The sequence below is a fragment of the Monodelphis domestica genome, chromosome 2 (assembly GCF_027887165.1).
Source record: "Monodelphis domestica isolate mMonDom1 chromosome 2, mMonDom1.pri, whole genome shotgun sequence".
Taxonomy (NCBI): domain Eukaryota; kingdom Metazoa; phylum Chordata; class Mammalia; order Didelphimorphia; family Didelphidae; genus Monodelphis; species Monodelphis domestica.
In genome coordinates, this window is record NC_077228.1 from 77,842,049 (window position 1) to 77,853,627 (window position 11,579).

Consider the following 11,579-nt stretch of genomic DNA (forward strand, 5'->3'; position numbering starts at 1 on the left):
GCACAAATGTGTATGTTAATTTGATACAAAAAATTATGAAGTATTATTAGATCATTTAAGTGAGAAATCACTTCCAGTTTGAGAAGTGGATTAAGGACAAAAATTCATGAGAATGTATGCAAGACAACTGAGTCTTAGTTTCTTGATCTATAAAACAGACCATTGCTCTACCTACCTCATGTAATCATGACATCCCTGAAGTCCCTACTCATCCAGGCCTGTAATAATTTCGCAGTTCAGCTTATGCTGTCACTTGTTCCATGCCCTCTTCCCTGACTGACCCTACTCCCAGTTAATTTTCCTTCTCTCTAACTCTCCATAACACATCCAGGGGCAGCTCATCATAGTGGAAAGAGAACTAGACATGAAGTGAAAAGATCTGGACTAGCAGCTTTGGGCTTAACTTTTTAAGTCTCAGTTTTCTCATCAGTAAAGTAGGGCTGCACATTGACCTTACAGTTTTTATAAAAGTAAAGGCACCTAAAAGTTATAAGACAATTATTTGGTTTTTTTCTAAACATCATGTCCAATGGGCTATTAATATAAAATCAAGATAAATTAAAAAAAAAAAAAACCTCAAGGAGAAAAATCCAGGCCCTTTCCATTTGCTCTCACATCTCATTAAATGGAAAATAAATTAATTAATTAAACCCTAGACAAAAACAAAAAACTAACCACCAGCCAGGGAAGCTCAGCATTATTTCTTCTTAGAGGGTTGTTGGTTTCTTTTCTCTTCCTAGGAAAAGGTTGTGGATGCTGCCTGACCCCTGCTCCTCTCCCACTCCATACACAGATGGGTCCATAGGCAATCAGCCTCCTGTATGACAATTATTTATAATTGTTAGTATTTGAAAAGCTGTCCCATGTAAACAGGTCCATTCTGTTTGGTCTTAAACGGGCAAAGCCACTGGCAGTTGGTGGAAACTACAAGGAGAGAAAAATTTGGGCTTGGTGTTCAGAAAAAAGTCTTAACAATCAGAACTGCCCAGATGTGGAATGGGTTACCCCCAAAGAAGATGAATTCCCATTCCAAGCAGAGGATGAATAGAACTTGCCAGGCATGTTACAATGGGATTCTTTTTGTGTATGAGTTGGACTAGAGGTAGAAGTAGGCAAGTGGATACAGTGCTGCTTGGAGTCAGAAAGAGTTCAAATTAGGCTTCTGACACTCCCTAGCTGTGTGACCCTGGGCTTAAGTTCTGTCTGACAAAAGGATCCACTGGAAAAGGAAATGGCAAACCACTCAGTAACCCTGCCAAAAAAAACTCCAACCCCATGATCCATTAAGAGTTGGAAACAATTGAACAATGGCCTAGATGACATTTAAGTACTTTTCCAATCAAATCCTGTGATTTATTCCTGTCTTGAAAGGTTCTCTAACTGCTTTATACATACACATCTTAAAGTCATAGATTTAGAGTTGGAAGAGACTTTAAAGGTCTTCTGGCTGGACCTCTTCATTTTTTCAATGAGGAAACTGAGGGCTTTTCGAAAGTCACAGAAGTAGTCAGAGTCAGTGTTAGAACCCAGGTCCTTCTCTCTAAATCTAGTAATCTTCCCACTGAACTAGGCAGCTCTCCTTATGTGATTGGAAGTTATCTAGGATCCAATCACCTCAACTTTACAGATGAGAGTGCATAAGTGGCAAAGCATTTAATTCCTGTAATAAATCTTGAATCCTTGGATTTCTGAGCTCTTACTGGATTTTTGTACCCTTCAGAGAGCCTACTACAATGCTAAGTAGCATGGCTGAATACAAAGAAATCTGCTTCCTTATCTGTAAAATAAGAAAAGACCTCAAAAAAATCTATGATCCTAGAGCCAATCATACTTTTTAAAAGCACATTTGAGGGGGGCAGCTGGGTAGCTCAGTGGATTGAGAGCCAGGCCTAGAAATGGGAGGTCCTAGGTTCAAATCTGACCTCAGACACTTCCCAGCTGTGTGACACTGGACAAGTCACTTGACCCCCATTGCCTAGCCCTTATCACTTTTCTGCCTTGGAGCTAATACACAGTATTGATTCCAAGAGGGAAGGTATGGGTTAAAAAAAAAAAAAGCACATTTGAAAGTTTATAAAAATATCTGGTTTTAAAACCAGTTTGAGGAAAAATGACATCAGTTTTACAGTCAACTTTACTTGAACATAAATATATGTATAAAGTAAGATTTGTTTGGTTATAACCACAAACAGGAAAGAGATGGATCAATGAAAACAGATTAAGAACTAAGAAAACCTACAATTCAGTAAGGACTAGTAAGAGCTACTATTATAGGCTTTAAGATATTCTATGACTAATTTCTATTTTATTTACTTAAAAACCCTTCCTGATTGTTTCCAACTTCTATTAACAGAAATCCTTAAAAAAACTAAAAAGACCTGTGCTTGAAGGAGAGTAGGGGAACCTGTATTCCATTCTGTAGCAAACCTGAGCAGAGGAATCCAGATGGAAGACAGCAGGTGGACCAAATCTTGAAAATATATAAGTAAAGTATATTTCCCATTCACCTGGGATAGTAAAACTGGTCTATTCTTCTACACAAACCTAAGTGTTAGTTATGAATAGAACACTCACACGTGGTTGGGGTAGGGGGGGGGTGACAGGAAATTATTCAAAACTGTGTGCAACACCTCCTCAGTGCCAACTTCAACTAACTGAGAAACACAGCAAAGAAGCTAGAAGTGAACAAAAAAAAAAATGCCACTGGGCAGCCAAAGTAGATATCACAAAATTCATATACTTTGAAAGGGTACAGCTCTTGAGTAAAACTCATATCCCCTGACCTATACTTGAGGACTACTTTTACTTTATGCATAATTCTAACAAGCTTGATTGTCTGGTTCTTCAGTTTAATTTGCACATTCTATGAAGCAAATCAGAAGAGACTCAGAAATTCCAGTCAGACTTGACAAAAAAAAAAATGTAATTAGCATAATAGTCTGGGGCTATTTAATGATCTCTAAAACAGACCTCATATATCCTAGAGACGGCCCACCCCACAGCTCTCTTTCTGAACTGCTGTCCAGGTCCACTGCAGAATGGAATGCAAACTCCCAGTTTCTTCTCTACTTTGCTATCTCTGAAATAAATATTATCACCTCCTGCTTCTACCTTCCCTTCCAGAGAAATCTATACCCTGAGGCCTTGAGTCCCAAATCCAGTTCAGGAGAGGCCCCAGTCATCCTTGACCTACTCAAAAGAAATCACCTCAGCCTAGTCACTTTGCCCCCCCCCCCCAGGTAGTCTCCCTCCATCCTTTAGGTGTTTTTTTTTTTAATCAATCAACATTATTAAGCACCTACCCTGTGTCAGGCACTGTGCTAAGTGCTTGGGGATGCAAAAAGAAACAAAAGACAGTCCCTGCCCTTTTGTGTGTTGTTTTCCCCAATTGGAATGTTAGCTATTCAAGGACAAGAACTGTCCTATTTGTGTTTTTTTCTCCATCATTTAGTAGTCAGCCAATAAACATTTATTAAGCATCTATCATGTGCCAGGCAATTCAAATCTGGCCTCAAGACACTTACTAGTTAGTTGTGTGGCCCTGGAAAAGTCCCTTAACCCTGTTTGCCTCAGTTCCTCAATCTGTAAAATGAGCTGGAGAAGGAAAAGGCAAAATTTTCTAGTATATCTTCCAAGAAAACCCCAAATGAAGTCATAAAAAGTCAGTCAAGACTGAAATGGTTGAACCACAAAACAAATGCGCCAGGCAGTATGGTAAACACTGGGGATACAAAGAAAGGCTAAAAGAAAAATATAGCACTTGTTCTCAAGAAGCCAGCAGTCTAATGGGGAAGACAATTTTCAAGAAATTATGTCCAAACAAGCTATAAACAGGATAAAACAGAATAATCAAAAGACAGAAGGTATGATTATTCAGGGGGATGAGGAAAGGTTTCCTGTAGAAGGTGGGATTTTAGCTAGGACTTGAAGGAAGCTAGGAAGCAAAGATGAGGAGGGAGGACATTCCAGACAGTGTAGACAGCCAGTGAAAATACCTGGAGTCGAGAAATGGGAGTAGAGTGTTCAGCACACAGTAAGTGCTTTATCTATATATATACCTAATATACAATTTTTTTTAAAAAGCCTTACTTGCTTCCTGGCTGGCCTCACTCTAAATTTATCCTATATAACCAAATAAGTCCTTCATAAAACATTGATTTAATTCAACAAACATTTATTGACCATCTATTAGGTTCTTGTTTGTTCTTTGTTTGAAAGAGAACCAATGATATCACAGAATAATGTCTTGGTTTTCCTGTATTGCACAAAGTCATTAACCTCATTCTTTCTTCCAGAGTCATTGAAGCCCAATGGTAAGACAAAATTCAGGACTGGTGAAGGCACTGGACACAGCAGATGACCTTGGCATGTTTAATTCCTGTCCAAGCTCTAAAAGCACTTCATAGCACCTGCCTCCGCTGCCTTCATGGTCCTTGGAACAAACTGTTATCACCTGAACAATGGTGGGAGGGGAGTCTTCACATATTTGGAGTAGACATCTTCCTAACTCATTAATGAGTTTGAGACCTGTCAGTTATCCTCACCCTGGTTTAACCCATCTGCAGAGTTGGTTTTACTGGGGTGTGGCCAATAGGCATGCCAGAGCTTCTTGGAGCCACAGGTGAGAGTTGGGTTACAAGGTAGTCACTGGAAGGGGGATGAAAACCCTCAAGAAGGATTTGGCAAGTCTTCATACCAGAAATGCTAGTCCTTCAGTATATGGCAAGAAGTAGAGATGATAGAGGTCTGGCCCAGTCAGGAAGTCTGTCTCTGACATAGGGTTGGCTGTGTAATGGGACAAATTATTTAACCTTTCAATGTCTCCCCAAAAACTCTGAAAAAATTGCAGAATCATAAATCTGCATCTATGGGGGGAGTTTTCTTATTGGAAATTGTTTATATCAATGAAATCACAGATCCAGAATCTCCTCCATCAAAAAAATGTAAAAAGCACTTTTAAAAGTTCTATCCTCTGCTTAAACTTATCCAGTGTCTAAATCCTTCAATCTTTCCATTCATCCATAATCTGATCCTATCCTACCTAATTTACCTGTACTTGCCCAAATTTCTGGTCTTCTTCCCTTGCCCCTTAAAGTGCTTTTACTTAAGATATTCCCATATGCCCTCTCTCCATCCTCTACTCCTTCCAACAAGGTCCAAGTTATTAGATTTTTTTTGTCCCAATCCTATTCTGAGTTTCACTTCTTTCCTATGTCACTCATTTAAACTTAGCCATTCTTTGCATACATGGTACATCTGATCTCCTCAATTTGCCTAAGATCCTAGAGAGCAGGGAACATACTTTAATTTCTTTTGCATTCCACTCAACACCCAATACAATGCTACGCTCACATAAGGCACCCTAATTATTACTCTATTATACTTGCTGAATTACTAGACCAGGGTCTATTAGCAAAACAAGTGTGTACAAAACTAAGCAAGGTCAAAATCCATTGCCTTAATCTTTCCAAGGCATAAAACTTGTTTCTAAATGCTTTGCTACTGAACACCTTAAGAAATGAACAAAACAACAAAAACAATAGTTCAGCATTCCACAGTTCGGAACTTTGAATTTTTATCATTATACCTACAATGGATGTCTAAATACAATGTTGAGGATGACAAAGCAATTCATAGCACTCTTGTAGTTCTCTAAAAGTTCATCCAAATACTATACTTTTCTCATAGGCTATGATAACTGCTAGTTTCTACTCAAGCATTAGTTGATTGGGGGTGGGGAGGGGAGAAGACAACCAATTCCTAAATACCAGAAAGTTTGGTTAGGTCCCATATTTTCCTAATTTAGATAACTAAATATTATACTTAAAATTTTGAATATGAATAAAAGATTAGATTTATTTGTTAATGTGTCTATATAGTGCTTTACAATATATAAAGCACATTTCTTAAATAACACAATAGTAAGTGAATTGGAGAAAGCAAGTTTAATTGAGCAGGTTTCTATACCTTTATGAAACAAAATTAACGTTTCATCTTTCAAGGGCACTATTCAAAAGGATAGTTATTAAATGTGCAAGATACTTGAGAGTAAAAATATTAGCACCTGCTAAAAGGACAATCTGTTAGCTTTGCCCTCTACTGTAAAGGAGTTGATAGTTAACTAAGAAAGCAAAGAGAATTAGATTTGAAGTTAAAGGATTTGAATTAAAAATCTGGCAAGACCTCAGCCAAATCAGTTAATCCAGATATTTGTTAATCACCTAAGTGCTTCAGTTTCTTCAATTGTAAAATACTGGGATTTTTACATTCAAAGCATCACAAAGTTCAAAATCTATACCACTATTATCACTGAAAGCAAGGCCTAGAACCTAGAAATGTGATTTCTTTGCTTTTTCCCCCCTCCTCAATGAGGAGATCATCAACTTTGAGAACTGAAAAGATGAGCGACTTTCCCAGGGGTTATATTGCCACTATATGTCAGAGGTGAGGCAACTGAGTTCTTCCAGGCCTCCTGTTACAGACCAGCTTGCTCTCTACTATTCCAAGCTGCCTCTCCAACATTAAGTTGTGAGTGAGAAATTAAAATCTTATACTCTTTATCCTGCTATTTGTTTAAAGACCTTAGTCAACTTAAGAAAATGGTTTTTGTCTTCTTTGACAAGACAACAAAAATCAACTGGATAATCAGAGGAATACAACTACTGGGAAAACTAATTTGAGACACTAAAAAGATCAATCCAGGTGATGACTGGAAAGGCAGAATAAGCAAACACAGGAGAAACATCTGAAATAGACTGAATTAAGTAACAACATTTTAAAAACAACTCATTTCCTTCAGGAGTGTGGGAAAATACCCGTTGCTACTGGAAAGCTGTGCAAAGTTTGGTTTGGCTGGTTTCATTCTGTTTTCCTTCCAACATCATTACTGAGTATGAAAGATAGTTTCTCTTTCCTCATATTACTCAATATACTTTAAAAAAAAATCTCCTCCATCAAATTCTGTTGCCTTCCATTCTCTCTTCCTACAGTTCCCCCACCAGCCCTGGTATCAACACACCCACCCCACGCCTCCCTCTAACAGGCTTCAACAATTCTTGGCTGTCTGTGGTCTCATCAAGACTGAAAGTTCCATCCTAGAGACAATGGGAGTTTAGCCAAATTGATCTAATCCAGGGGCTGGACCTATAATATACATAATTCCACAGGTAGAGGGGATTCCCGAGGGAGGAAATTCACTTCACCAATACAGGTAGACACATTGCAACTTGTTGCAAGAAAAGTGGCTCGAAGGCCCCCTACCCCACTGGTGCTAAAGTGAGTTTCACCCATTTCCACCATCACCCCCATCTAGTCCTCCCCACCCCGCCACGGCTTCCAGGGCTGACACAGGCCTTTTCTCCTTTGACGCAGTGAGTGGCTCTCGTTCCCAGCCGAGGGTGACCCACGCACGACCGTGTCTCCCCCCCTCCCCGAACACATAAAGCCGAACTTCTTCACCCCAACTCCAGCCACGGTCCCACAACGGCAGTCTGGAATTGACAGATGAACGTGATCCCAGTCTAAGGGAGCTAGTTCGGCAAGGGTTCGAGGAGCCCCCGCCTCCCAAGAAGGGTCCCCAGGACTGCCTTAGACCAAGTTGACGGACCCCGGGAGTCCGCCCCCAAAGGAGAGCAGCTCTCGCACTCGGCCACACACCGCGGAGCCGGGCCTCCTTCTCCAGTCTGCCATACTCACCCTTTAACCACAAAGAAGGGGTCCTCCATGGACATGGCGTCTCGGCGGCCGCCCCGCCGAAGCCCGTCCCAGGCACTGGGGTCCTCAGCTCTACGTTCCCGCCGTCCCCCGAGGTTCACGGGGCCTGAAGAGTCGGCGGCCCGGCGAGGGGTGCGCGCGCAGCACCCCCGGCCCTACAGCCTCGTAGGGACGGCCTGCCGCTAGGAGCAATGCCAGGGAGGCGGCAGCAGGTTCCCCAACTTGATTACCGCCCGCCTCCCCGCCAGGAGACTCCGAGACTCCTGGGGCCGGCTCCCCCTCGAAGCCTCCGCCCCGGTGGCCCTGCCCCTCTCGACCGCGACCAATCAAAAGCAGACTTTCCGAAGCACCACTTCCGCACTCTGCTCACACGTGAGACGGGCACTGTTCACCCCCTCCTCTCGTAGAGGCTGTAGAATTTATAGGGTCACGTGATGGAGGAGCTGGGGCTGCCGGGAGCCTCCGGATTTGGAGAAGGTGATGTCTTTCCCCCATCACATGGTCGGGCCAGTTTCTAGAGAAGGGATTGGTCATCGGGGCAGGGACTTTTTAAATCCCGATTTACGAAGGAATTTCAGCTTCCCAATAAACGTTTTCGGTTGCTAAAACGTTAAAATATTTTTTGTTATTCTTTAATTGGCAATCATAAAAATAAACACTTCGAAATGCGAAGAAGAGGATCATGTATGAAACTTGGTTGCCTTTTTTTTAAAGTATATGATCAAATCAACTTATTGTTTTAAACTGCCCCCTTTTGAATCTATAGGACTCTCTGTACATTCTTTCAGGATTTGGTAATGCTTCCCCGCTTTTTTCCTAGGATTACTCTCATCCCCCCCCCCCAACCCAAATATACAGATAAGAATAGTTACACTCATGTGTTGGTCAACATTGGAAAGGTATGCCTCAGTCTGCACCTGGAGTCTCATTCCTCTGCAGGCTGAACTGTGGACTTTACTAGCCACACCACACCCCCCACTCCTACCGCCCCCCCCCAAAAAAAACCTGGAAATTCACTCTGCCACTGGAATGTTCACACTGGAAGTATTCTTGCCCCAGTTTGGAAGATCCTACATTCTTAACCCTACCCCCTACCCCAGCTGCAGCCCCTACCCTCTCCCCAACTTTTCAGCTTCATTTTAAGAGTAGTTTCATCACATGAGTTTAGATAGAATGTAAGCTTTTATTTTCCTTTAAAAGTTATTGCACAAGCAAAACCAATACAACTAAGATTAGAAGGGAAACAACAAACAGGGGAAATTTTTATATAAAGTATCTCTGATAAAGGCCTTATTTCTCAAATATATAGAGAAATTAATTAAATTTATAAGAATACAAAGCATTCCCCAAATGACAAGTGGTCAAAGAATATGAACAAACAATTCTCAGATAAGGAAATTAAAACTATCTTTGGTTATGTAAAAAAAATGCTCCAAATCGCTGTTAGTTAGAGAAATGCAAATTAAAACAGCTCTGAGTTACTACCTCACACCTATCAGACTGGCTAATAATAATAAAAAAAAGGGAAATGATATATGTTAGAAGGAATGTGGAAAAAAATGGGACACTAATACACTGTTAGTGGAACAGTGGACCAATACAAACATTCTGAAGAGCAATTTGGAACTATTCTCAAAGGGCCACAAAACTGTGCCTTTGACTCAACGATACTGGGATACTGGGCTTGTATCCCGAAGAGATCAGAAAAAAAGGGAAATGGACCTATTTGTATAAAAATATTTATAACAGCTCTTTTTGTGGTAGCAAAGAATTAGAAACTGAAGGGAGAATGTCAGTTAGGGAATGGATGAACAAATTGTGGTATATGATTGTAATGGACTATCATTGATCCATAAGAAATGACAAGCAAAATGATCACAAAAAAATCTTCACAAGACTTATAAGAAGTGAAGCAAAGTGAAGTGAGCAGAACCAGGAGAATGGTTGTACACAATAACAGCAGAAATATACAATGATCAACTGTGAATGACGACTATTATCAGCAATGCAAGAATCCAGAAGAATTCCAAGGGGTGGGACCAGGGAAGATAGCATAGATGTCATAAAGGGGATACTAAAAATTGTACTGATGCACAGTCTGGGAAAAAACAAACAAACATTTTTGTTATTTTTTTTAAGGATGGAGGCTCTTTGAGAGCAGGGGCTGCCTTTCTGCTCAAATTTGTATCTCTATTGCTTTGTGCAATGCTTAGAATATAGTATGCTTTTTAAAAATATGCTCTTAATAAATGCTTGTTGACTACTGGTATGAATTCATCACCTTTGTGTCAGTGGGAAGAAAGGATGCTTCATTCCCAGGAGTCCTAGTTGGTCAGAGTTCCAAAAATTGCTTTTCTTTACAATGTTGTAGTCTTATATCTGCTTCCTCTGGACTAGAGGTGTCAAACTCAAATAGAAACAATTACATAAGGATTCCTGAGGAGCCAATACTGACAGTTTTAAAATGTAATTTTATCTGTTTTATTGTATTTTCACTAATTTTGCCAATTAAACTTTAAAAAAAATAAACGAAAAGAAAGCAAACCCTAAGGTCTATCTGAAATGATATGAGTTCTAAGGTAGAAGAATCATAAGAGTTAGATAATTGAAGTTAAGTGGAAAATGCTAGAAAGTGTCAGAGGTCACATTTGAACCCAGAACCTTTTGTCTCCAGATCTAGCTCTTTATCCATTTAACCACCTAGCTGTCCTCTAATTGCATTTAAATTTTGTTTATCCTGAGAATGTGGTGGCAGCCTGTTAGATAGCTCCGATCTGGACAATCAACAAAACAATAAATCAAGCCCTAATTTGTAGTTTACCTATTTCCTTTCAGTTTGACTCCAATATATCCCTGACACTCCTAGCCCTCAAGGAGTTTTCTTTCAAATGATGGAAGAAGTCTCTCTAGAAAGGAGGCTGAAAATCTGGGCAGGAAGAAGACAAAAGACCAAAGTACCTGCTCTGGAGCATAGTACAGAAAGTATAGCAGAGTTTGCAACGTAGGAAGTAATAACTTCTCTGAACATCCAATTTTAAATGGAGGTTCTGGAAATAACTAGCAAATCTGAGACAAAGACCTAAGGAGTAAAAGGTACTTCCAGTTAGTCCAGGGGTGAAATGAGGTCTTGGGAGCATTGTAGAGAAAGACAAGAAGAAACAGAAGTGAAACCATTCCCCCAATTGATGGACATCCACTTTGTTTCTGGTTTGTTTGTTTTTTTAAGTGCTGCTGTGAATATTTTTGCATGCATTTATCCATTCTGTTTTTCTTTGACCTCTTTGGAGCATAGACTTAATCATACAATGGGTCAAAAGTGACTTTTGGGATGTCATTCCCAACTGTTTTTCAGGATACCTGGATCAGTTTTAGAGCTTTCCTAATCAGGGTATTATGCCTATTGTGCCCAGGTTGGATATGCCTATCTTCCCACATTCTGTCTAAAAACAGCCACTTGTTTATTTTTGGTCATTTTTGTGAATCTGATGAATGTAAAGGAAGCTTGGAGTAGTTTTGTTTCATTTTTAATTATCAGTGATTTGAAACATTTTTTCATGTGATTGTTCATAACTTGAATTTCTTCCTTTGAGAATTACCTGTTGAGATTCCTTGCCCACTTATCTATTGGGGAATGACAAGTTCTGGTATATTTGAATCTTTTCTCTATATATCTTGAATAATAGAAATGTTTTTCAGAAAAACTTGCTGCAAAATTTTTTTTCCCAAATTGACTATTTCTCTTTTAATTTTAACTATGCTGATTTTGCTTGCAAAAAGTTTAAAATGTTTATGTAATCAGAAATATTCAGTTTGTCTCCTGTGGTCTTCTCTATCTCTTCTTTGGTTAAGAATTCTTTCGCATCATA

At 39.8% G+C, this 11,579-nt stretch overlaps 1 protein-coding gene across 3 annotated transcripts in view; it reads right to left on the reverse strand.

Moving 5' to 3' along the window:
* The window catches only part of STX6 (syntaxin 6), a 55,944-nt gene extending 47,850 nt beyond the window's left edge, over positions 1–8,094 (reverse strand). For all 3 annotated transcript variants that reach the window (XM_007480908.3, XM_007480906.3, XM_007480907.3), the window contains exon 1: positions 7,696–8,094. In XM_007480908.3, the coding sequence (XP_007480970.1) occupies positions 7,696–7,730 (35 nt within the window). In that variant the 5' untranslated portion in view covers positions 7,731–8,094. The remainder of the gene's footprint in view (positions 1–7,695) is intronic.
* Between the last annotated feature and the right edge of the window lie 3,485 nt (positions 8,095–11,579).